The sequence below is a fragment of the Panonychus citri genome, unplaced genomic scaffold (genome assembly GCF_014898815.1).
Source record: "Panonychus citri isolate SS breed McGregor unplaced genomic scaffold, ASM1489881v1 Contig00143, whole genome shotgun sequence".
NCBI lineage: Eukaryota > Metazoa > Arthropoda > Arachnida > Trombidiformes > Tetranychidae > Panonychus > Panonychus citri.
This window is the reverse complement of record NW_026515548.1, coordinates 1,728,997-1,756,550: the sequence shown is the minus strand read 5'-3', so window position 1 is coordinate 1,756,550 and position 27,554 is coordinate 1,728,997. Positions and strand designations below refer to the sequence as shown.

General features: G+C 34.1%; 3 protein-coding genes across 6 annotated transcripts; 1 reads left to right on the top strand and 2 right to left on the bottom strand.

Moving 5' to 3' along the window:
- Positions 1-5,760: 5,760 nt before the first annotated feature.
- Positions 5,761-11,124, bottom strand: LOC128396212 (ATP-binding cassette sub-family C member 4-like). 4 transcript variants are annotated; one of them, XM_053356764.1, is made up of 16 exons: positions 10,966-11,124; positions 10,786-10,896; positions 10,591-10,711; positions 10,301-10,522; positions 10,153-10,242; positions 9,907-10,070; positions 9,707-9,832; positions 9,393-9,642; positions 9,190-9,306; positions 9,024-9,113; positions 8,667-8,953; positions 8,493-8,579; positions 7,664-8,430; positions 7,482-7,561; positions 7,260-7,410; positions 5,761-7,091 (listed from the first exon to the last, which is right to left on the bottom strand). In XM_053356764.1, the coding sequence occupies exons 1-16, from the start codon at positions 11,037-11,039 to the stop codon at positions 5,854-5,856; spliced, it is 3,975 nt and encodes a 1,324-aa protein (XP_053212739.1). In that variant the 5' UTR covers positions 11,040-11,124; the 3' UTR covers positions 5,761-5,853. The 4 variants fall into 4 exon arrangements, with proteins under 4 accessions (XP_053212739.1, XP_053212741.1, XP_053212742.1 ...); XM_053356766.1 differs by having other exon boundaries at positions 10,301-10,711; positions 10,786-10,914; positions 10,966-11,092; XM_053356767.1 differs by lacking the exons at positions 9,393-9,642; positions 9,707-9,832; positions 9,907-10,070.
- Positions 11,125-11,642: 518 nt separating this feature from the next.
- On the bottom strand, positions 11,643-17,594 carry LOC128396214 (ATP-binding cassette sub-family C member 4-like). Its single transcript, XM_053356770.1, has 16 exons — positions 17,020-17,594; positions 16,826-16,936; positions 16,639-16,759; positions 16,153-16,374; positions 15,998-16,087; positions 15,765-15,928; positions 15,523-15,648; positions 15,191-15,440; positions 14,945-15,055; positions 14,779-14,868; positions 14,417-14,703; positions 14,250-14,336; positions 13,430-14,187; positions 13,262-13,341; positions 13,044-13,194; positions 11,643-12,975 (listed from the first exon to the last, which is right to left on the bottom strand). The coding sequence occupies exons 1-16, from the start codon at positions 17,091-17,093 to the stop codon at positions 11,735-11,737; spliced, it is 3,963 nt and encodes a 1,320-aa protein (XP_053212745.1). The 5' UTR covers positions 17,094-17,594; the 3' UTR covers positions 11,643-11,734.
- A 3,241-nt stretch (positions 17,595-20,835) lies between these two features.
- On the top strand, positions 20,836-24,720 carry LOC128396216 (uncharacterized). The gene is made up of 4 exons (XM_053356772.1): positions 20,836-21,355; positions 21,737-21,879; positions 22,698-24,183; positions 24,287-24,720. Exons 1-4 carry the CDS (start codon positions 20,955-20,957, stop codon positions 24,507-24,509), a joined length of 2,253 nt encoding a protein of 750 aa, XP_053212747.1. The 5' UTR covers positions 20,836-20,954; the 3' UTR covers positions 24,510-24,720.
- Positions 24,721-27,554: the final 2,834 nt, after the last annotated feature.

The window sequence follows — 27,554 nt, the reverse complement described above, 5'->3', positions numbered from 1 at the left end:
TGAACCTGAAGCAGCAGTAGAGCCATTACCGGTAGCAGCAGATGATGATCCTGATGAACCGTTAGCAGATCCTGATGATGATGAATTTGAGTTACCGGCAGTAGAAGCGGTAGGAAGCTCCGGATGAGCCTGATGATGAACCGGATGATGAACCGGATGATGATGCGCCTGATGAGCCTGATGATGCTGAGTTAGCAGATCCTGAACCAGATGATGTACCAGATGATGAAACAGTTGATGAACCTGAAGCAGCAGCAGAGCCATTACCGGTAGCAGCAGATGATGATCCTGATGAACCGTTAGCAGATCCTGATGATGATGAATTTGAGTTACCGGCAGTAGAAGCAGTAGAAGCTCCTGATGAGCCTGATGATGAACCGGATGATGAACCGGATGATGATGCGCCTGATGAGCCTGATGATGCTGAGTTAGCAGATACCAGATGATGTACCAGTTGATGAACCTGAAGCAGCAGCAGAGCCATTACCGGTAGCAGATGATGATCCTGATGAACCGTTAGCAGATCCTGATGATGATGAATTTGAGTTACCGGCAGAAGTAGAAGCCCTGATGAGCCTGATGATGAACCGATGATGAACCGGATGATGATGCGCCTGATGAGCCTGATGATGCTGAGTTAGCAGATCCTGAACCAGATGATGTACCAGATGATGAACCAGTTGATGAACCTGAAGCAGCAGCAGAGCCATTACCAGTAGCAGATGATGATCCTGATGAACCGTTAGCAGATCCTGATGATGATGAATTTGAGTTACCGGCAGTAGAAGCGGTAGAAGCTCCGATGAGCCTGATGATGAACCGATGATGAACCGATGATGAACCGATGATGATGCCGATGAGCCTGATTGATGAGCCTGATGATGATGAGTTAGCAGATCCTGAACAGATGATGTACCAGATGATGAACCAGTTGATGAACCTGAAGCAGCAGCAGAGCCATTACCGGTAGCAGCAGCAGATGATGATCCTGATGAACCGTTAGCAGATCCTGATGATGATGAATTTGAGTTACCGGCAGTAGCGGTAGAAGCTCCTGATGAGCCTGATGATGAACCGGATGATGAACTGGATGATGCGCCTGATGAGCCTGATGATGCTGAGTTAGCAGATCCTGAACCAGATGATGTACCAGATGATGAACCAGTTGATGAACCTGAAGCAGCAGCAGAGCCTACGGTAGCAGCAGATGATGATCCTGATGAACCGTTAGCAGATCCTGATGATGATGAATTTGAGTTACCGCAGTAGAAGCGGTAGAAGCTCCTGATGAGCCTGATGATGAACCGGATGATGATCGGATGATGATGCGCCTGATGAGCTGATGAGTTAGCAGATCCTGAACCAGATGATGTACCAGATGATGAACCAGTTGATGAACCTGAAGCAGCAGATGATGATCCTGATGAACCGTTAGCAGATCCTGATGATGATGAATTTGAGTTACCGGCAGTAGAAGCGGTAGAAGCTCCTGATGAGCCTGATGATGAACCGGATGATGATGCGCCTGATGAGCCTGATGAGCCTGATGAGCCTGATGATGATGAGTTAGCAGATCCTGAACCAGATGATGTACCAGATGATGAACCAGTTGATGAACCTGAAGCAGCAGCAGAGCCATTACCGGTAGCAGCAGATGATGATCCTGATGAACCGTTAGCAGATCCTGATGATGATGAATTTGAGTTACCGGCAGTAGAAGCGGTAGAAGCTCCTGATGAGCCTGATGATGAACCGGATGATGAACCGGATGATGATGCGCCTGATGAGCCTGATGATGCTGAGTTAGCAGATCCTGAACCAGATGATGAACCAGTTGATGAACCTGAAGCAGCAGCAGAGCCATTACCGGTAGCAGCAGATGATGATCCTGATGAACCGTTAGCAGATCCTGATGATGATGAATTTGAGTTACCGGCAGTAGAAGCGGTAGAAGCTCCTGATGAGCCTGATGATGAGCCTGATGATGATGCGCCTGATGAGCCTGATGATGCTGAGTTAGCAGATCCTGAACCAGATGATGTACCAGATGATGAACCAGTTGATGAACCTGAAGCAGCAGCAGAGCCATTACCGGTAGCAGCAGATGATGATCCTGATGAACCGTTAGCAGATCCTGATGATGATGAATTTGAGTTACCGGCAGTAGAAGCGGTAGAAGCTCCTGATGAGCCTGATGATGAACCGGATGATGATGCGCCTGATGAGCCTGATGATGCTGAGTTAGCAGATCCTGAACCAGATGATGTACCAGATGATGAACCAGTTGATGAACCTGAAGCAGCAGCAGAGCCATTACCGGTAGCAGCAGATGATGATCCTGATGAACCGTTAGCAGATCCTGATGATGATGAATTTGAGTTACCGGCAGTAGAAGCGGTAGAAGCTCCTGATGAGCCTGATGATGAACCGGATGATGAACCGGATGATGATGCGCCTGATGAGCCTGATGATGCTGAGTTAGCAGATCCTGAACCAGATGATGTACCAGATGATGAACCAGTTGATGAACCTGAAGCAGCAGCAGAGCCATTACCGGTAGCAGATGATGATCCTGATGAACCGTTAGCAGATCCTGATGATGATGAATTTGAGTTACCGGCAGAAGCGGTAGGTCTGATGAGCCTGATGATGAACCGGATGATGAACCGGATGATGATGCGCCTGATGAGCCTGATGATGCTGAGTTAGCAGATCCTGAACCAGATGATGTACCAGATGATGAACCAGTTGATGAACCCAGCAGCAGAGCCACAGCAGATGATGATCCTGATGAACCGTTAGCAGATCCTGATGATGATGAATTTGAGTTACCGGCAGTAGAAGCAGTAGAAGCTCCTGATGAGCCTGATGATGAACCGGATGATGAACCGGATGATGATGCGCCTGATGAGCCTGATGATGCTGAGTTAGCAGATCCTGAACCAGATGATGTACCAGATGATGAACCAGTTGATGAACCTGAAGCAGCAGCAGAGCCATTACCGGTAGCAGCAGATGATGATCCTGATGAACCGTTAGCAGATCCTGATGATGATGAATTTGAGTTACCGGTAGAAGGTAGAAGCTCCTGATGAGCCTGATGATGAACCGGATGATGATGCGCCTGATGAGCCTGATGAGCCTGATGAGCTGATGATGATAGCAGATCCTGAACCAGATGATGTACCAGATGATGAACCAGTTGATGAACCTGAAGCAGCAGCAGAGCCATTACCGGTAGCAGCAGATGATGATCCTGATGAACCGTTAGCAGATCCTGATGATGATGAATTTGAGTTACCGGCAGTAGAAGCGGTAGAAGCTCCTGATGAGCCTGATGATGAACCGATGATGAACCGGATGATGATGCGCCTGATGAGCCTGATGATGCTGAGTTAGCAGATCCTGAACCAGATGATGTACCAGATGATGAACCAGTTGATGAACCTGAAGCAGCAGCAGAGCCATTACCGGTAGCAGCAGATGATGATCCTGATGAACCGTTAGCAGATCCTGATGATGATGATGAATTTACCGGCAGAAGCGGTAGAAGCTCCTGATGAGCCTGATGATGAACCGGATGATGAACCGGATGATGATGCGCCTGATGAGCCTGATGATGCTGAGTTAGCAGATCCTGAACCAGATGATGTACCAGATGATGAACCAGTTGATGAACCTGAAGCAGCAGCAGAGCCATTACCGGTAGCAGCAGATGATGATCCTGATGAACCGTTAGCAGATCCTGATGATGATGAATTTGAGTTACCGGCAGTAGAAGCGGTAGAAGCTCCTGATGAGCCTGATGATGAACCGGATGATGAACCGGATGATGATGCGCCTGATGAGCCTGATGATGATGAGTTAGCAGATCCTGAACCAGATGATGTACCAGATGATGAACCAGTTGATGAACCTGAAGCAGCAGCAGAGCCATTACCGGTAGCAGCAGATGATGATCCTGATGAACCGTTAGCAGATCCTGATGATGATGAATTTGAGTTATTGGCAGTAGAAGCGGTAGAAGCTCCTGATGAGCCTGATGATGAACCGGATGAGGTGTTTGAATCACCTGTTGGTGACTGCACAGTTTCTTCTGCATCATCTGTGTCATCTTCGGAGTCATCAGAATCGTCAGCATTTGATGTGGAGTAGCTTTTATCAGATGATGGTTTAGCAGGTTGTTCGTCATATGGGGTTGCTGGTTCGGAGCTGGTTGATTCTATGGGTGAACTTTTGGATCCTGCTTCGGACATTGAAGAGGCAGAAGACATCGATTTGGCAGACGAAGAAGCAGTGTCTGTCGGTATCTTTGGGCCACCATTTTTTCCAAAAAGATTCATGGCAACACTAATAGACCCATCTTTGTTGTTGTTAGATGGCTTTCCGAACATACTCAAAGCAGAGACATTGTTGTATATTGAACATACAATCACAATTAAAGGAATTAGTTTGGTTAAGGTTTGCATTGTAGGTTTAGATGATTTGTTCTTATAAGGTAAGTTATTGAACGTTGACTGATAAATTTCATCTTTTGCTTTCGGCTTTTATACGACTAGATACAACAGTTGTGTAAACAGTTTATACTCCAGAACTGTTATTGAGTTCGCGTCAGTTTTTACAGAATAAACAAAGTTTACAGTTCTCATGATTGTTATTAAAACTTTCTCGTTCTGTGTTGAATTTCAATTCAAAGTCGTCTACACTATGACTTAATTATTAAAGGTTAAAATTCATACAATATATTGACTCAGGCAAGTCGGGAAATTGAATAGTAGTATTTAATCATTCGGTTCAAGAACTTTCAAAATGCTATTAATTCAAGGTTTAATTCTAGACATGTTATTTTCGCATGGTAATTATGAAAAAAAATATAATAGCCATTTTCAGAAGTCAAAATTGCTATGACTGACCAAAAGTCTTTGTCTTTATGCATGTAATGTATTATGATTCAATCGGAAATCTTTCAACAATAAATGTATTAATTATTGATATAAATATACGCAGCTATAAAATTGATGTCCTTTAACACATTGCAGTTTATTTAAAACTGTGATTTTTGTGCCATGGTTCAATTGAAAATTACATAGTAACGGCTAATTAACAAGGTTGTGTTACATTTGTTTTAACTCCTATTTCTTATGTTGTCTAATCATTATCAATGGATATTTAGGTTATTATGACTGTTTAATTTTTTCTATGGAATTTTTCTGACTGCTTCTGGACTGCTTTTTTCTTGAGTTTTATTAGATCTCATTGAAGCAGCGATCTCTTCAATCTTCTTGCTCATTTCGTGATTATTTAATGTCTCTTCTATTGTGGCAAGGACATTTTTCTCATCCAAGTCCCAAGGATTTAATCGTCTTCCTATTCCGCAATCAACGCCCCGTTTTGCATTATCGAATTGATCGAAAAAGTAAGGAATCACAATCAACAGTCTTCCAGAATAAATTGTATCAAGAAAATTATTATTTCCACCATGATTTATCGACTAAAATTATAAGAAAAGATTAACTTACCAGGAAAAAATCTTTGATAGGAAATTAGCTTGATCATAACAGCATGGATTAGTGATTGTCTCTGGTTGATCCATTGATATTGGTTAGCTTAAATTTTTGACTTTCACATAGTAAAGTTTATAATTATCTATTGCTAGAAACTAAGAACTATTCTGATTGCAAGTACACACGATTTATCAATCTCTGTTCTTGCAATAAGAAAACAGAACATTGAAAATAATCAACAAAGACAACTTCAATAGTTAATAGTTATAACCTTCGAGTTTGTTTATTCTAATTGTTGATTATTGTTGGAGATACTTTTCGGTTTTACATGTAATTTAAGATTAATCAATTAAGATTTCAATTCTTCATCAGATTGTGATGGATGTTTCATTAGATAAGATTTCAGCAATAGTGAATAACATTTTAGCATATGAAGGCCAGTTTTAGAAACTAATGATTTAAAGTGACTATTTTCATCTTTCAAGAGTAAATATGGTTCTCCATATTCAATCAATTGACCAGCGTCCAATAAGATGATCTTGTCCATGTCGATTATTGTATTTAGTCGATGAGCTACAGTTAGGACAGTACAGTCTTTAAACTCTTTTCTAATTGTTTCCTGAATCAGTGAATCAGTTTGATGGTCCATATTTGCAGTAGCTTCGTCCAATATCATTATGCGATTCCGTTGTAAAAGAGCTCGAATAAGACAAAGTAATTGTCGTTGTCCTAAACTTAAATTAGATCCACCTTGAGTTACTATTGCATCTAATCCACCAGGCATAGACTCGATTGTCCGTGAAAGATTTACGGCTTTAAGGGTTGACCAAATGGATTCATCTGATTGTTCACTTAATGGATCAAGATTACTACGAATTGTTCCAGTAAAAAGAAGTGGATCTTGTGGTATTATGGATATTTTCTTTCGTAAATCATGTAAACCAAGTTGTTGAATGTCAATACCGTCAATTAGAACATTTCCTTGAAACTCTGACAATCGAAACAACACTGATATTAATGAACTTTTTCCGGCACCAGTTCGACCAACAATACCAATCTTTTCTCCTCCTTTAATATCGAAAGTTAAATTTTTCAAAACTGGACTAACTGATCCTGGATAGGTAAAGTAAACGCTATCAAACTTAATGTTTCCAACATCAGGCCATATTGAAGGTAACAAGTTAGACTTGACAGTTTTCCATGAAGGTTCAGAAGGTAAATCACCATACTCGAGGACTCTTTCGACTGCTATCATATATGTCTCAAGTTCAGCTGTTGATTTAACGGCATATTGAAGTGTCCCAAAAAGAGAAATCATCGTTGATATAATTAATCCAATGTCCCCGCCACCAAACTTTGTATCAAAAGTTAAAACAGTGGTCATTATTATGATCATTAACATAACCATAACCAAATCAAGTATCATTCCGATAGTTCGACTCGCACCAAAATTCATGAATATACAAGCATTATTGTCATTTAAATGGTGATAAAATTGTTTCATGTATCGAGACTCATAGCTGAATGTCCTTATTGTAACTAAACCTTCGTATGTTGAAGCGATTTGATTATAGATTGGTGACCTGGCTTTATTGATGAAATCAAAAAGAAAAAGATGCTTTGATTATTAACTTATTATTATGAACTTTCTTTCCAACAGTTATCATGCATATTGAATATTGAATTGATATTAATTAGTTTGATATTAATACAGCATTCCGAGCGTAAATTGAAGTTTACGATTGGTCGACTTACTTTGCCCTTCAACTCTAAAGATGTATCGTGCTAATCTTGTATATATTTGCCTTACGAACACAGTAATAAAAGCAATGGCAACTGCGAGTATAATGACGACGGGTAGAATTATTGATGTTACAGTTATAAGGCCAATGGTTTCCAATAGATCCTAATGTTTTAGAAATTGATAAACCAGTTAAAGGTATGGATGAAAAAGAAAAATAAAAAACACCAACTTACCACATTACAATAAACGATTTCCGTTGGGATGATTGCGTCAATGATTCCGACATCACGAGTGAACCTGTTTAATATCCGACCTAAAAGTTATTTGGACCAATTCAAGATTAATTGAGTATTCAAGTATTATTCATAAAATTGCACTTTTAAATTATAAAACAAGAATGTTGTATTATGCTTACCCACAGGATTATTTTCAAAGAAACTTAATGGTGTTCGTAACAATTTACTGAATATTCTATTGTGTAAAGTTTCAGAAGCTTTCAAACAAATTCGATAGTTCATTCCAAGTCTAATAAAAACTCCAATTAATAAAAATATAATTAATCCCAAATAGATTAAACCATTTCTTGTAACAAAAGGTTTAGAATATTCTTTGAAACTCATTCCATCCAATGTTTCATTGAATGATTGTGATAATAAAAGCGACTCATCTGACCAATTAGATAACCAAAGATCGACATAATTTATGATTCCTTGAGATGCGAATGATGTTATTAGGAAAATACTGATGAATATTAAGTTTCCACCAGCTAAAAGATAATCCAAATAAACTCGACCTTTAAGAGAACCAAATGAGATTTTTTCTTCACGTTGTTCCATTTGTTTCTCAATGATCGAAATTTCATCTAATGGATCCATAAATTGTAAGGAATTAACTTGTGTCAATGTTTTCGATTGTGTTTTGGTTAATCGTGATGGTGTTGGTAATCCATAAAGTTCATCAATCGATAACATTTCCTCTGATTTCTGATTATTCGTTTCAATTTCATTTGATTCTTTAAGAAACTTGATGAAATCTATTCCAATATTATTCAACTCCTTGAATGTACCAAAAGCCAATGCTTGACCTTCATTCATGATGAGTATTTTATCTGCTCGCTTTAAGAATTGTAATTGATGAGTAATCAAGACTCTTGTTTTTTCTTTGAGATAACCATTGATGCATCTATCAATTACAGAATAAAATTAAAAATCACAATTCGACAATAGGATCAATAGTTTACTTACTTATCGAAAAGATGTTCAGCTACTCCAGGATCAACGGCACTTAATGGATCATCAAGAAGATAAACATCTGCATCTTCATAAACTGCTCTGTTAATGGTAATGAGATTTCGGGAAAATGGTCAATCTAACTGCCGATTGAAAAATGTACATAAAATAAACTGAAATGGTACTGACCTTGCGAGAGTGACTCTTGCTTTCTGACCGCCACTAAGAGTATAACCTTTCTCTCCAACCCAAGTATTGTCTCCATATGGAAATGATTTTAGGTCTTTTCTCAATGAGCAAACGTCAATTACTTTTCGATATCTTTTCTCATTATAATCTCGACCAAATAAAATGTTCTGTCTTATGGTCCCAGCAAATGTCCATGATTCTTGAGGTGAATAAGATTTTTTTCCAGAAACAATACACGATCCTGATACGGTTACAATCTCATCAAGAAGAGCCATCATTAAGCATGTCTAATAAAGAGAGGAGGAAATTACTTGTAATTTTTATAAGATCAGTTAGAGTTTCGATTTCTAAACTCACTTTGGATGAACCAACCGTACCAATGACCAGTAATAATTCACCAGGCTCCAATTTCAATGACACATCTTTCAAATGGTCAATATTTAAGTTCTTAATCATCAATACATGTATAAGTTTTATTTAGAAAGCAATCATCGAAAATAGTCTTATAGATTCATTAACTTACTTTATCCCATTTACCACCATATTTATCAAGAATTACCGAACCTTTTGGATGTATTTCATTAATGATACAGTTAGTTGGTTGACTTATACTTTCAGTGTCATCTATCAGAAGAAATTCCTATTGAAAAAAAACAGTTATCAGAGTTCTCAGTCGATCTTTCAATAATAATTGATAAAAGATGAGAATAACTTAAACTAATTTACCTGAGTTCTTCTTATTGAAACTAGTGTTTCAAAAAAAAGTCCAACTCCTTTATTAATATGATAGGTGATCGCTGCTCTCAGTGAATTACATAAAGATACTGTAACAAATGCTAATTCTGGTGTCAAGGGTCGACCAAGAAGAACATGCAATACAAGACATGAAAATATCATAATTCTCGTAGCCGATGCATGAGCCATAATGTTCAAAAGTTTGAGAAGCGCTGATTTACCAATTAGCTCCATTTCTTTTCTTCATTTACACAAGACAAATCTATAATTATTTCAAGCACAATATTTAACAATATTTGGCTTACTTTCTTATAATTGAGACAATTTCAGCAAACGATTGCTCCCATGTGAACATTTTGATAATTTTTATCGATGAAATCATTTCCTCCATAGATTTTATTCGTTTTTCCGATATAAGTGCAGTTTTCCCTCTAATAACGATTTAACAAAAAGAGCATCTTTCAAGGTCTAATTAAATGAGTTTTGAATACCTAAATTAAATTACCTAAACTTATCAGAATATTTTCCACAGAGCACTTGAAACGGCATCAGAAACAAAAGTACAAAAACTAATCCAAGGCTCGCAACTCCAAGAAGGTAAATCATGTAAAGCAAAACTGCAGTCGCAATTAACGGTCCCAAGACAATGTAAATAACACTAAACATTAACTAATAAGAATAATTGGTTCGATGATTTGATGATTGATAGAACATACAATTCAAAGCATTTAAGTTTAAAGAATTGACTTACATCATTGAAACGTGAAAGATCATTTGATATCAAATTCAGCATATAACCAATATCAGTTTTCGTTGAGGCCGCTCGGCTCATTGATAACAGCTATCAAATTTGTGTGGCATTAATGATATTATTTCGTGAGAGTTTATTTTGTAGTTACCTTTTTGTAAACTAATGCTGTGAGTGCAGTTCTCATTCTAAGTCCTTGTCTCGAAGTTGATAGAAACAGCTGATGACGAAGTACACCATAGCCTAGGATAGCGAGTACTAAGCCGAAAGAGTAAAAGCAGCATTGCCTGTAGGTCACATTAGTATAATTATCAGTCGAATAGTATCGAACAATAAATCCAAGGAGAAAAGTTTGCACCAAATTCAATGTATCCTGAATGATTAAAAGAAAAATTTTCAGCAAATCTACGATTAATGCCATAGATCTAATCGATTAATCACATTGATCGTTAATAAAATTCCGTGAACTATTGTCGTCAATCCATGAGTTTTAATGATCGCTTTAAGTAAACTTGGGTCTTTGTCCTTCGATTTAGCATAACGAATCTCATGCTCCCAATTTCTATTAATTGGTAAAGAAAATTGTATTAGAATTGATTGATTGTCACTAAATGACTTTAGAATAAGATTACTTACTTTTCGAGTTGAGTTGTCGTTTTAAACGACTCGTCGGCACTAGGACATTTATATAAATCATCTTTAGTCGGTTCACGTTTCAAGCCAATTCGAATTAGGTTAAAGTTCCACCTTTAATTTAATATTGGTCTAAATTAATGATGATTTATCGACTAAAATTATAAGAAAAGATTAACTTACCAGAAAAAAATCTTTGATAGGAAATTAGCTTCATCATAACAGCATGGATTAGTGATTGTCTCTGGTTGATCCATTCTACTTGTTGCAACTCATCAACTTTATTATTTAGCAATTAAGTGACAATTTTATCTTACAAACAGTTATGACTATTTTTTTGTAGTACTTCAAGTATTAATACTTGTTAGTGAGCTAATCTCATTGTTCAATGACAATCTATTGGTTATAATTGTAATTTGTCGAGATAATCATTGTAATGATAAAAAACTTATCTGATTCTTCAATCAGTTGGTATATTACTCTACTTTTTTTGTTTTAATTACTTGTCATCTTAATCTAATTATGATAAGGTTTGAGGTCCTTTGAGATTAATCCTTAGTAAAACATAAGATATTATGTTACTTTATCTAATCAAATTGAGAAGCATTAAGGTTTTAATACCACAAGAACGGGTTAAAGTTGTAAATTAATTAAGCGGACGTGCTTGATTGTTGAATTTTAATTGATGATCTTGATATTGATTAGCTTAAATTTTTGACTTTCACATAGTAAAGTTTATAATTATCTATTGCTAGAAACTAAGAACTATTCTGATTGCAAGTACACACGATTTATCAATCTCTGTTCTTGCAATAAGAAAACAGAACATTGAAAATAATCAACAAAGACAACTTCAATAGTTAATAGTTATAACCTTCGAGTTTGTTTATTCTAATTGTTGATTATTGTTGGAGATACTTTTCGGTTTTACATGTAATTTAAGATTAATCAATTAAGATTTCAATTCTTCATCAGATTGTGATGGATGTTTCATTAGATAAGATTTCTCAGCAATAGTGAATAACATTTTAGCATATGAAGGGCCAGTTTTAGAAACTAATGATTTAAAGTGACTATTTTCATCTTTCAAGAGTAAATATGGTTCTCCATATTCAATCAATTGACCAGCGTCCAATAAGATGATCTTGTCCATGTCGATTATTGTATTTAGTCGATGAGCTACAGTTAGGACTGTACAGTCTTTAAACTCTTTCCTAATTGTTTCCTGAATCAGTGAATCAGTTTGATGGTCCATATTTGCAGTAGCTTCGTCCAAGATCATTATGCGATTCCGTTGTAAAAGAGCTCGAATAAGACAAAGTAATTGTCGTTGTCCTAAACTTAAATTAGATCCACCTTGAGTTACTATTGCATCTAAACCACCAGGCATAGACTCGATTGTCCGTGAAAGATTTACGGCTTTAAGGGTTGACCAGATAAAGTCTTCGGTATATTCGTCGAGTGGATCAAGATTACTACGAATGGTTCCCGTAAAAAGAAGTGGATCTTGAGGAATGATTGAAATTTTATTCCTCAAATCATGTAGTCCAAGTTCTTGTATATCTACACCATCGATTGAAATGTTACCTTCAAATTCAGTTAATCTAAACAGCACCGAAATCAGTGAGCTTTTTCCAGCACCGGTTCGACCAACGATACCGATCTTTTCACCTCCCGAAACATTGAAGGTCAAACTTTTCAATACTGGTTTTACTGAACCAGGATAAGTTAGGAAAACATTATTAAATCTAATGTTACCGACAACAGGCCAGTTTTTGGGTAATAAATTGGCTTTTAGTGTTTGCCATGATGGTTCCAATGGTAGTTTATCATATTCAAGAACTCTTTCAACTGAGATCATGTTTGTCTCAAATTCAGCCGTTAACCTTATACCATATTGAAGGGAACCAAAGACTGATAATAATGTTGAGATTACCAGTCCGACTTCACCTCCTGGAAATTTATCAGGAAACGAAAGTACCGAGATGAGAATCGTTGCAAGTAGAAAAATAATCGATAAATCAAGGCTCATTCCAATCAATCGACTAACCCCAAAGTACATAAATTTACAAGAATTGTTATCATTCATGAGCCGATAAAGTTGTCGAATGAATTTAGCTTCATATTGAAACGCTCTGATTGTGGTTAATCCTTCATAAGTTGTCGCAACTTGATTGTAAATCGGTGATCTCGCTGTTTAAATTATAAAAAAAAAATGAAAATTAATTGTTCATCTAAATTAATGTAGAAAATAAACTCACTTTGAGCTTCCAATCTAACGATGTATCGAGCTGTTTGTAAGTATACTTTTCGTACAAACCACATTACGAATACAACAACAATCGCAACAATAATAACAATCGGCAATACGATGCCGGTGATTACGATTACACCAACAATTTGTAAAAGGTTCTAAGAAAAACAAAACAATCAAATTAATTAATTTGAAATCAAAGTTCTATGAAATCAATTTACTCACCAAATTCATGAATACTAAGTTATTAGCGATTTGAACATCAATTATTCCCATATCACGAGTGAATCTATTTAATATACGACCTACGAGTAAGAATGATGATCAAGACATACAGTCAATGAAAAATTTTATTCTATTCTTTGATTAGAAATTAAGATTTTTATTACTTACCAACTGGATTGTTTTCGAAAAAATTTAATGGTGTTCGAAGTAATCGAGCAAATATTCTATTGTGTAAAGTTTCTGAAGCTTTGAGACAAATTCGATAGTTCATTCCAAGTCGTATGAACACTGAGATTAGTAACGCTAACATGACACACGAATAGATTGTTGCATTTCTCGATATAAAAGGTCTAGAATATTCTTTGAAATCGATTCCGGCCACGGTTTCATTATATGATTCAGAAAGAGCGAGGGAATCATCTGACCATTCAGATATCCACCAATCGGCATAGTTAATTATCGCTTGAGATAAACAAGTTGTCATTAAGAAGATTACAATAAAGACGATATTTCCACCAGCTAAGAAATATTCTCGATAAACTCGACCACCCAAAGTACCAAAGGTAAGCTTTTCCTCCTTTAGCTCCATTTGTTGGCTTATGATTTTACTAATATCTGTATCATCTCCAAGCATTAACGAGTTGACCTGCTTGAGTCCTCTCGCTGAAGTTTTCTGTTCACCTTTAGGTCCATCATAAAGCTCATCAATTGACAACATTTCATCAGCTCGCTGAATTGGTGTTTCCGTCTCCGTTTCTTTAAGAAACTTGATAAAATCTATTCCAATATTATTCAATTGTTTGAATGTACCAAAAGCAATTGATTCGCCTTCATTCATAATGAGAATTTTATCTGCTCGCTTTAAGAATTGTAATTGATGAGTAATCAAGACTCTTGTTTTCGCTTTCAGATAACCATTGATGCATCTATCAATTACAGAATAAATTTAAAAATCGCAATTCGAAAATAGGATCAATAGTTTACTTACTTATCGAAAAGATGTTCAGCTACTCCAGGATCAACGGCACTTAATGGATCATCAAGAAGATAGACATCGGCGTCTTCATAAACTGCTCTATTAATGGTAATGAGATCAAGAGGAAATGGTCAATGTAACTCGAGATTCGAACATGTCTAAATTGGTATGATACTGACCTTGCAAGAGTAATTCGAGCTTTTTGTCCACCACTTAGAGAATATCCCTTTTCTCCTACAAGAGTGTTATCTCCGTAAGGGAAAGATTTAATGTCCTTTTTTAAAGAGCAAACCTCGATTACTTTACGATATTTAGATTCTGAATATTCTCTTCCAAATAAAATATTTTGTCTAATTGTTCCAGAAAAAGTCCAAGATTCTTGTGGTGAATAAGCTTTTCTTCCGAAAACTTTACATGTCCCAGAAACTGTTGCGATCTCTTCAAGAAGAGCCATTACAAGACAAGTCTAAAGTTCGTGCGAAAAAATAAAAAGAGATTAACATTATTCACCTAACGAAACTTATATACAGCTCTTATTTACCTTAGCCGATCCAACGGTTCCAATGACAACCAATAATTCACCAGGATTCAGTTTACATGAAACATTTTTAAGATTAATTATATTCGAGTTCTGAAAGTAAAGTTAAATTTATATGATTTAGTCTTTCAGTTTTCACCTTAAACGATTGGGGGAAAAAGTTATATACCTTATCCCATTTTCCATGGTAATTGTTGATCGAAATTGTTCCTTTGGGTGTTGATAAGTCTTCACTACTGGTCAAGCTCATGGTTTGCCTTGTATCCAATAATAAAAGTTCCTGCGAGGACGAAAAAACAAACCAGAATTAATGAATCGATGAGTACAAGGAAAAAATTCATTGAAAACCATAATCAATTATGGTTAATGAATATCTAAAGATAATCTTTTCGATTTGTTATTCTTCCCCCTGTACCTGAGTCCTTCTAATTGAAACCAAAGTTTCAAAAAGTAAGCCAACTGAATTACCTATGTGAAAAGTAACTGGTAGTCTTAGAGCATTGCACAGTGATAAAGTGATAAAGGCCAATTCTGGGGTCAAAGGTCTACCGAGGAGCACGTGGAAAACGAGGCATGAAAAAAGCATGATACGTGGTGCAGATGCATGAACGGAGATATTCATCAATTTCAGAATTGCTGCATTACGAATCTTTGACATTTCTTGCCTGGTTAAATTGATTAGATTCCAATAATTAATTAACAATAAGAGTAATTTGATTTGATCAGATTAATAATAAATGAACTCACTTTCGAATTGATGAAATTATATCAGCAAATGATTTTTCCCATGTAAACATTTTAATTATCTTAATTGCTGATATCATTTCCTCCATTAACTTGATTCGTTTATCAGTTAACTTGGCTGTTTGTCCTCTGTAATTAATTGATTGAATTTGATAATTAGAATGCTTTTCAACTTGGTAACAAATTTATATTAGGTTTAAATAATAGTTAAAGGATTGTGATCAATTTTTCTCAATCAAATTTACCTGAATTTGTCTGAATATTTGGCAGTAACTGCTTGATATGGAATGAGAAGAACCAAAATTAATACTAATCCAAGACTCGCTAATCCAATTACATGGATCATATAAATTAGAACAGCGATCGCCATCAAGGGACCAAGAACAACATAGATAATGGTAAACATGAGCTGCAGGGGGAAAAAGATTAATAAGAAAATTTTTCTTCTTTTTGTGTGAAAAATTAAAAGGTAACTCACCTCATCGAATCTTGTTAAATCATTGGTCAGTATATTCAGAATATAACCAATGTCCGTTCTGGTTGTTGCAGCTCGACTAAGTGTTAATATCTAATACGAAAATATTAGACTGGTTAGAATATATTTTTCAACTTATCGAAAGAAGAAAAGTTTACCTTTTTATAAACAACCGCAGTTAATGCAGTTCGAATTCTTAATCCTTGTCGTTGGGTTAACATGATAACATGATGTCGGATTAATCCATAAGAGAAAATGGTCAACACTAATCCAATAGAACATATTAAACATTCATTGAATGTCACATTGGTGTAATTTTGCTTCGAAAAGTATCTAACTATTGATCCAAGGAGGAAAGTTTGAACCAAGTTTAACGTATCCTATGGAAAACAATAGAAAAGTATTAATCCTGAGAGATTATCCATCATTAAGCTTATCTCTAATCCTTTTAATCGATTGGTAACAATTATTAGTTACAATCAAATGATAGTACAGTCAAGTCAAGTGAGAACCACTAAGTCAATATTGATTCATGATAAATCAGAGCGATTATACCAGTTAATCATTAGGGAAAAGACTCAATGGTTTTATTATTATGAAAGATAAGAAAAAAACTATCTACATGATAATATTTAATTACTTACATCGATAGTTAATAGAATCCCATTGAAAATGGTTGATAATCCATAGGTTTTAATAATCGCTTTGAGTAAACTTGGTTGTTTCTTTGCTAATTTAGAATCTTTAATTTCTCGATCCCAATTTCTGTTAATTTAAATGAAAAACCAATGATTAAATCAGCTGATACTTTTTGGTAGGATTTTGATTTACCTTTCAAATTCAACTGTTGCTTTAAATGATTCGTCCACATCAGGACCTTTGTACAGGTCATCTTTAGTCGGCTCGCGACTCATTCCAACTCGTAATGTTGGTGCATTCCACCTGTAAAGTGGTTAAAGGTCACCCGATGGTCAGTAATGAAAAGTTGACCCAGTTGAAATTGTAAACATTTAAATATTACTTACCAAAATGTTGCCTTTGATAAGAGTGAAGCTTCATCATAACGACTCGGCTTAGTAATTAACTCTGGTAAATCCATTTGGTTATTGGTGATTAATCACCAATCAAGTTGAACAGACAATCAGATTAGGATAATACTAGTTTGTTAATTGTGAACAATTTCACTCATCAAATGAAGATTAATAAAAAGGCAGCAAAAAAAGGAGGCAAGTTGATTGGAATTGTAAAAACAAAAGAAAAAAATTAGATGCAACTTGATTTACACAAGGGGATTGAGAAAAATATTCATTTAACTTGAGATTATCTCATATTCTTAATCATAATCACATATCCCCACCCTCACATCATCATCATCATCATTATCATAAACATACACTTGTTTTTATCACCAAGATAATTCACCACTCAACACAATTAAAACAAATTAACTTTATGGAAACAAAAGTTGATTAGGAAAAGTTTAAAGTAGAAAAAGAAATCACTAAATGATCCAAGTTAATCCAACAAAATGGAAACAATTAAAATCTTTAAATCCAATCAATTTTATCGTATTAATATAAACGAAACCACAGTTTGTTATTAAATCGATGAACAATTTAGTAACCATTACAATAAAGAAGCGTTAATGAAGATAATTAGATTTACTATTAATGTAATTCTCGTTCTTTTAAATCATTGATGATTTTTTCTTCTCATCACTTCAAGGTTAATATTCAATTACTTTCTGCAATTGTATAAGATTATCTTAATTGTGGTAAAATATTTCTATTGGATTAGATTAACCCTCTATCTCTATTTTAAAGATAAAATCAAAATTATCATTAGGACAATTAGAGAGCAATTCAATGTGTCCAATATTAGATTTCATCATTAACCAGTAACAGAAAGTTAATTGTAATTAGATTTAGTTAATCAACTAAATGTTCCCATTTCTTCAAACCTCAGATAATATTTTCCTTGGCATCAATTCAATTTTAAACAATAAGGTTAAGATTAACTGAGAAAACTATTATTATTACTAATGACCTAATCTAACCCAAAGATTATCCTTGAACTTGTTTACTTAAAGAAAACAAAGATTAGAGTAAATTTAACCTTTCTTTGGATTAGGTTGATTGATAATCTTTTACCTTGATATTTGAATGAGCAAAAGACTACATGTACAACATGTAAGGGTAAAAAGGATGAAATTATTTCCATTATTACAGCAATTAAATAGTAATTATATTATTATGTTTACTCTAATAAAATGATAGAAAATATAACACACGTAGACAATTAGTGTGAGACTTTTGATAAATTGCAATTAAAAGTGGGTATCATTTAATTAGAGTAAATCAGCGCTGAGCTGATTGTCAAGTTTAATTGTGAAGAATTGGCTTTTTGATTTGTTAACTGGATTAACCAATTTTTTATGATCTTTCGCCCCCCCTCTCTCTCTCTTAATGACAATTAATATTAGAATTGGATTAAAATTTAAATCGTTTATTGATTAATCAAGATTATCCATAAGCCTTGGAAGTTGTGAAAAAGATTTAAGAAAACAGTTACTCATAAAATCAAATCCTTTGGAAATATTTTCATGTCTAATCGATAAGTTTGACCAATCGATTTGAATTTTCGCATGTCCTGGCTCGTGGTAAAAATAAACTGATCGATTTGTTCTTGAACAAAATTTCTAGCTGAACTTTGAGTTATTCACCTTGACCCTCTAACAGCAAGTGAAACTAATCTCGATAACAAGGTAATCACTTTGAACAGTTGAAACCTCAATAACGTAGAAGTTTATTGATAAATGAAAACTCAGAATCGTTCACCGGTATATCAATTATTTAACAACTTCGACAATTTAATTTTCTGTGGTGATGAATAGGTTAGATTAATTGATTAATCTCTCTACAATTTTATTGAATCGAAACTGGATGATGGTCAAGAAAAACTTTTTACTGAAGTATTTTACTAATTTTTTATCAAATTGTCACTTGTAAAGTTAAGAGAACTTTTGATGATTTTGTTGAACTATTTAAAGACCTAAAAGATAATATGTGTGAAAGAAAAATCAATCAAATATCATCAATTAATCAATTAAATTAATGATCAAAAGTTTTGAACTTTTTTAGCCTTGTATGTGATCCATTCACCAAATTGAGATATGACATCGATGAAACTACACTGTACTGTATAAACTAAATTTCACCCGATTTCTGGTCGATTTAGAACTGATTTATGTTGTTCAAAAAAGATTATTCAAAGAACATGGATGCAGTAATGTATCGGCACAATCGACCAAATATCTTGGTACTTCCATTTTCCAGATCTTTCTTATGGTATTTTGATTCAGGCAAATTCTAAATCTAATTAGATTCTGGCAAAACAAAATTCGGCGAACTTCATATCTAATTTTTTAACAATAATAGCTTTTTCATGTCAATCAAAAATCTCGAAGTTCTCTTTAAAGCCCGTAAATCGACGAAAAATCAATTATCAGTACTTTGAAAATCTCTTTGAAATCTATTATTTACTCCTTTAGCCCTAAGGTAACCTTTATGAGAAACGAATCGGCGATTATCTCTTCTTATATAAACTCTTGTTGATGCAAATTCGTATCTCTTCATCTTCATGGTTTAATTGTCGTAGAGCATATGATGAAAAAAGGAGCTCGACGTAAAAGAAACATAAAGTAGGCTCGTTTCAAGACTAAAATTGTTTGAATGATCATATATCAAAATTAAGGTCATTGAGTCCATTAAATTTTATAACACTAATACAATTGTAGTGATAGTTTTCCATGTGATGAGTGATTCAAACTGATTTTGTTTTCATTTAATCTTTGAAAAGAAGATTTGTCAACGTTAACGAATTTTTTATTTACAATATTTTCTTTGTTTCTTGAAAAAATTTTCTTTTTCAGCTCTTTCCGACTTAGTCGGATGGAATTCAAATGATCAAAGCCAATAAAATTTCAATGCCACAAACATATTATGTTCAACCAACCAAAATAACTTGCATATGATTTAAATTGTCAATTACAAATGGAGATCGAAAGGGTTGACACAAATTCAACATTCAGTTGTTGTGGTAAACTTGAGCTTATTAGTTGCAAGAACTGATTATTTAAGATCTATTAATTTCTCCATGGATTTCGTAGGAAGAAGTAAATTCTGATGAAACTTTTGGTACATCGCAATAACGATTTACTTAGATTCATGACAATTTCCCTGATCAGATCTGATTACTCGAGTAATCATTAACTTAATCTATTATCATTCATCTAAAAGATAAATAAATAGTAACCATATAATAATAGAGTCATAATTGTTGGAAAAAGTGAAGAGCAATTAGTTAATTATTTAGGAACAGGAATGAGTTAAGAAAACAACAATAAAACATTCACTTGACAATGGTTAAGATTAATGATGATAATCCTTTGATTCAAATTGTTTATCATCTGATGAAATCAACTATAAACGAGTCAATAATCATTAATATTTACTTTCAATTGATGGAAATGGTTCAAGTTTAATTAATTGAGGAGATGGAAACAAGATTTAAGGAAAATTGATTTATTACTGTTTCCTTTTGAGTTCATATGGGAGGGAAAATTACAAAATAATAACAATTAAGTCATAAAACTAATTATCAGTTTGCAAAGTTTTGTTGTTGTTGTTTGCTTCTGGTTAACAACTATCATAGATTGTCAAAGATAATTTAATCATCCCTTGTAACTCTTAATCATCCATCTGATGATGAGAATTCTGATTTAATAAAGATAATCGTGAATATATAACTTGTATTAATTGTTTTATCGCCTCAATTTACTGACAGCGTTTAATATTATCTTGTTAAGAGTGAAATTCAATACCAAACTAATCTTGCAGTTCTAAACTTTTATTTTGTTCTTCTGGTGCCATTTTATTGGTTCCTAATCAATTAATTTACAATGTTAAATTTATACAAATGCTCGAGTATTTTTATCCTTCTAATTGTTTGTTTGTCAATTAATGTTGGTCAATCAGCTGAATCTGGAAATTGGCTAACGAAATCATTGGATTATTATTCATTGGAAAAGTGTAGCTCTCTGGATAAATCAACAATCACTGGTGACTTTTATGGATGTCTTAATAGTCCATCAACTGGTTCAAAAAGTCCATCGAGTGATCAAAATGATTTAGGCTCTGGTGGTTGGGGTGGATATGGTTCCAATGGTGTATCAGGAAGGGTAAAAAGAGGAGCGGGTAATTTTGGGTCGTCCAGTTTCTTCTCTGGACAATCAGGTTTTGGAACATCAAAAAAATCCCAATCAAAATCTTCTTCTGATTCAGGACAACTTTCGTTAGCCAAGTAAGTTAGATTTTCTCTTGTCAACCATTCTTTATCATTAGAAGGTTCAAGATATCACCTTAAGGCCAACATTTCCGCTTTTACCCGATTTGTTTCGGCTTGAGAGTCGCAGCATTTGCGAAAATTGATATAAATATTTGATCCAGAAAAATCGTCAATAGTTACTATGAGTAAAATGAATGCTAGATTTATTTCATTTTACTAAATATTTAGATATATTTTTTTAATGATCAGTCTAAATGTTTATATTAAAGACATAATAATAATCATCATTGTTACAATTGCAACAGTTATTCTTGAAAAAATAACTTTACTAATTGATTCTTATTCCTACAAGTTCTAATTGTCAACTCTGTTTCTTATCTCTTTAAATAATTATAGTGATTTACAACACATTATTAATTGTTTTCCGAAATTGATAAAACCTTGCATGATTGCATCCGAGATACAATTTTTCAATACAATTAAGGACTTTTTCCAAGCTCAGTTAAGTTATGTTAATAACGCATCACTCATTGCAACAAGTAAGTATCAATAAAATAAATCGAAACATTATCGAATTGACGAATAGTTCGATGAAATATGAAATAAATAAATAATAAAATTCATCAGTTAAGGTAAGAGAGACTGGAAATGAAGAGAATCAGCAGTATCTTCCATAGTTATCAGATTCACACAATTTAAGGAATATCATAGCTCAAAGATCAGTGGTGATGAGAAATTGCCAATCAAGATGCTATTTTATTCACTTTTAATCAAACGAAACAAAGGTTAGAGGCGATCTTGTCAGGTCAATGTTAGTTTTCAACTATTACAGCTATTAATAAGAATCTTAGTTTAAATCCCCTCTGGGATACATTATCAATTTGATTGCATCTCATTAGAATCCCTTGACTTGAGTCTCGTCAACAAATTGATTTTAATCCATACTATTTGAGACATGGATTTTAAAGCAGAAGTGATTTGATCAAAATAGTTAAAACTTTCATTGCTCTTTGAATTGAATCGCAACAATCAAATAACATTTATTCAGTCCATGATATCAACAGTTTCTGAATCTTTTACATTAATGATTGTTCATCTTGCAACATCTCAATTGAAATATCTGCTGCAATTTACCACAAATTTGATAAATTTAATTAAATAGCAACAGTCGTTGAAAATTTGTGTGAACCTGCAATCATAATCTAATTGAGAATCATGATTTGCTGATTTTCATCTTGATGATATTTTCGAAATAGAATTTGATTTTCTTAACTTTAACTGTATTTATTTGACACCAATTATGATTTAATATTGTAACTACAAAACGGTCATTTGTTTTACTCATTTATCATAATAGAAATCGATTCATCTAAATGTGTTAAAAGTAATTCAATCGATACATCTACGATTTGCTATTCAACTAATATCCACAAACAGAATTGGTTTGGCTGGAAGATTAATTGGTTTGATGGTCAAATGTGTCATTTTATCGACGACATATCTAAATGTGAGATATCTTCATTTGACAAATGTCCATCAGATGTAAAACTATTTGTTAATGGACTTTGGGATGCTGGTTTAAAGGTAACTCCTTGTTTTAATCAAACTAACGAAAAGAAAACAACACAATCGTCAACAACCTTGTCATCACCTCCACCAGCTACTAATGGTCCTGTTGATCAAACTAAATCACTTGCTCCCGGTTCATCAGCCAAGCAAATGTCACCTAATCGATTACCTGTTCATCTTACTAATGTTACTAATATCAATTCCAATGACCAGCAAAGTTTAAACGATATGAACAACTTGACAGTCGATAAAGACTCGGAAAAATCTATCATCTTGAAAACTCGGGAAAATAACAGTCGACCCAGGTCCCTGGTCCCTGAGCGTTCTCGTCATTCAATTCCTGAAAAAATGAATGAAAATGATGCTTTAGATGGATTCTTTAAAGATCAGCAACCAGATTCGACAAGAAACAATGAAAATAATGATGATTTTGATGACAGATTTACAACCGGTACTAAAACCAACGACTTTCGAGGAAAAATGAAACATTCAAAGCGGGTAAGACTTCATGAAGTCGACGGAGAAGGTGAATCGCGTCACAATCATAATGACAACCATATAGATATCGAAGAAGAACAATGGTCAAGAATCAAAGAAGAATTTCGACGAAAAATGAGGGAATCAATTGAAAGCCAAGAATCAGAGGAAGATGAATACGAAGAAGAAAGTGAAGAAAGTGATGAAGATAAAGACTTTGAATTCCTAGAGAGTCGAATTAATCCTTCGGTAATAAGACAGAATAACGAGGAAAATGACTATAGAGACAATAGAAATAATCGAAAGAATATTAGAGATTTCGACTCTATCTACAAGAATGAACAAAGAAAAAGGTCAGAACTTGAAAAAGAGCATCAGCGGAAGCTTGAAGAAGCCGAATCGAGAAGAAGAAAAGAGAGACAAGAAGAAATGAGACGCAGAGAGTTTGAAATGGAAACTATGAAACAAAGGAATGAGATCGAGGCACGAAAAAGAGAGGCTGAACAAAGAAGAGCAGATGAAGAGCAAAGAATGAGGGAAGAGATCGCAAGAAATCTAGAGAGAGAAAGACAGGAAGAAGAAAGAAGATGGAAAGACCAGAAGAAGATTTTGAGACCAGAGTCGTGGATATTTCCAGATAACGATTGGGCAAACAATGAACGTAACCACCAAATGAATGAAAATGAACAGAGTCACCATCCAGATGAATCAAGCCTGGAAGATTGTTTCGAATCACCAGCCAGTACATGGTTATCATTGAATGATAAATCAGCTAATGTAATGGATTTAATGTGTCGGTAAGTTATCAACTATTGAACTACAAATAAGTGACCTGAGTCATTCTGAACAATTATCAATTTATAATTGACAATTAATTACTCCATCATTCCTTTTTTACAGTAAAATGGAATCAATTAAAACCTGCCTGGACAAACACTCAGCTATTAATCGATTAGATCATTTTAGAGTGATGCAGAAATCGTTTTGCGATGAAAACAATAAATTTAAAGACACCAAGAGCATCGCAAATGTGATGAAATGTTTAGCTGATAATTCATCCTCTGGACAAGTTTTGCAAACCAGATACCCGAATCGATCTCCATCCAAATTCTGGAACTATTAATAATTTTGACGCCCAACTATTTGGTTGGAACAAAATATTTATTAACAAAATTACAAATTTTATCTAATCAAGATGATTGTTTAATACTTTTTGACTATTGATAATAACGAAAATTATTGTATTTTAATAATAATTGGCTTCAAAAGGATTTGAATAATCTCGATTATCATGCAAAAAAGATTCATGCCTATTAAATATTTATTATTACATAGCTGAATTAAAGTAGTCATCGTTGATGAGCTTTGAGCGACCACTTAAACAATGAATATATACAGCCGTGAAAATTGAGTTTGTGCTTTTTTTTAAATCATTTGAGCATCTTGATTAAAATTATTGATTAGATTAAATTATAAGATAAATAAAAGATTTAGGAGAAAACAATTGTAACACATTTTACCAACGTGTTATTATTGTTGTTTACCTTATTTTGATTGTTAATTAGTTGATTTAATTACAATGCCAAGAGCAATTAGTGACCAACTAAGACTTCAAATTGCTAATTTAGTAAGTGAAGGATACAACAATTACGACATTTCAACAGAGTTGAATTTAAATAGAGAGACAGTTCGTCGTTGGGCAAATCGTTTTAGACAAGAAGGTAACATCAATACTCGTTACACTAATTGTAAAGGTAACTCCGTTTTGACCGATGGATCAAAAGAATCAATTTTACTTAAGAGTATCGAAGACCCGTTCAAACATGGAACGAAAATAGTCGAAGAACTGGAGTTAAACTGTGTACCTCAAACAGTTAATCGTTACCTGAGATCGAATGGACTAATTTCTCGTAATGCTAGTACAAAACCTAAAGTGAGTGACGAAGGTCGATCAAATCGGGTAACATTTGCTGTTCTGAACGAAAACATTGACGTAACGAAATGTGTCTTCAGTGACGAATCTTGTTTCTCTTCAGAAAAACAAGGAACGAAATTAGTGAAACGATATCGGTGCCAACGTTACGAACCAATTTATTGTCATAAAAAGACCATTGTCATCGACAAACAATATCTGTATTCGGTGCGATGACTTACGAAGGCCTAGGGACTTTAGTTGATTTAGATTCACGACTTAATAGTCAAACATTCGTAGAGATTATGAGTACAGTTGGCGTTGATCAAATCAAGAGTCGATTCGGTTCGAATCCATGTTATTGGGTCGATGACAATTGTCCCGCTCACACTTCTCTATTAGCTAGAGATTGGTTTAATTGTTGTAATGCTCTCTATGGGATAAATTGTACTCTTCTTCGTCTTCCACCTTATTCCCTGACTTGAATTTAATAGAAAATGTTTGGGGAGATATTAAATTTGAAATGTTAAATGAACATGATATACAAAATAATAGGTAACAAATGAAAAATTATGTTTTGGATCATTGGAACAAAAGAAAACAGTTAACTAATTATTGTAAATCATTTTATGATTCATTTAATTCTCGTTTACGTGAAGTAATTGAAAAAAATGGTTACTCAATAAAGTATTGATAACATATCTAATCACCAACATAATCATAATGATTTAAATAATTTTAATCAAGATGCGCAAATGATTTAAAAAAAAGCACAAACTCAATTTTCACGGCTGTATACTGTTAGGAATTTCAGTTTCTTTTTCTATGGCTTGCGCGCGTATTGATTTTGGACTTGATTTATTTTTCTAACAGTTGATATTTATTGGTTTTAGTAATTTAAATGAATCACAATTTAGGTTTAAATGAAAGTTTAATTGTAATTAAATGATGTTAATCAACCACAACTTTTCCAATTCGGAAATGGAATCAATTATTGGTTGATTTACCTTGATTGTAAATTTTGCCAATTTCTGTTTAATAATCATTTTTCTCGCCAAGTCTTTACGTTCAAAAGTTCTAATCATAATATTCCAAACTTCCTTAGCACTTGTTGCTTCTTTAATTAGACAAATATATTTTGCTCCAACACAACAGCAAAGTAAACCAAGAGCATTCATTACGTCTCTGAAATAGATTAAAATTCGTTGATCACCAGTATCCTCTTCACCAGTAATAACCGACCACAAACCTTCCCGTTTGAGACAATTCATCATTTTGAATTTCCAAACATCAAAATTCTTACCGTTGAAAATTTCAACCAAACCGAAATTGTTAACAATTGAGTTATTATGCATCACTGCGCCCATAACCAGTTGATATTTATTAATTCTAGTAATTTAAATGAATCACAATTTAGGTTTAAATGAAAGTTTAATTGTAATTAAATAATGTTAATCAATTGAAGGTAAGTTAATCTACTTACTTATTGTTAATTTGAGTTAACAATTCACACCAATTTTAAGGGATTTTATAAATGACCAAATAACAGAATAGTAAATGAAAGTTTACAACAATCAACTAATTGTTGTTTGATTTATTTAAACAAAAAACGAATTAATTATCCCTTAATTAGCAACTTTAAAAATCAATAAATAAGTTGACCATTTCTGAGGTAAATTTATCTTTGCTTTTCTAAGAAAGTCAATGTAACTTTCCAAGAAAGTCAACATAATAATTGAACTCAACCAATTCCAACAATTTTGGAAGGATTGATTTTGATGTTTACACAACAAGGAAAATTGAGGAAATGATGAATTTTATTTGGGTGGGTTTGCTTTTATATGTTTTAGGGTTTGGGTTAAGGCGCCATCTGGCGGATGATTTTTACAAATGAGTTTTTGTCGCTTGTGCGTTTAATCTTTCTTTGGTGGTGGGGCGTCTTCGTCTTCGGCTGCGTTTGGGTTTTCAGATTCTTCTGCACTGTCTGACTCACTGGAAGCATCGCTTCAGAATTCTCTGCTTTTTGCTGAGTGCTTAGTTGACCTAGTTGAGTCCATCTTTTGACGTCTCTGTTCGAACTGTTCCTTTGTCTGGTCAACCCAAAGGTCACTTACTGCGATCCCTGGGTGACACCTGCTCTTGTGTTTCGCCATGGCTCGAAGAGTCCTTTAGGAGGGATGTTTTAAGCGCACTTAGTTTTGCGTTTAATTTTGCTTCGAATTTGTCTTCCATTTCTTTTTCCTTTGCTTTTTCAGC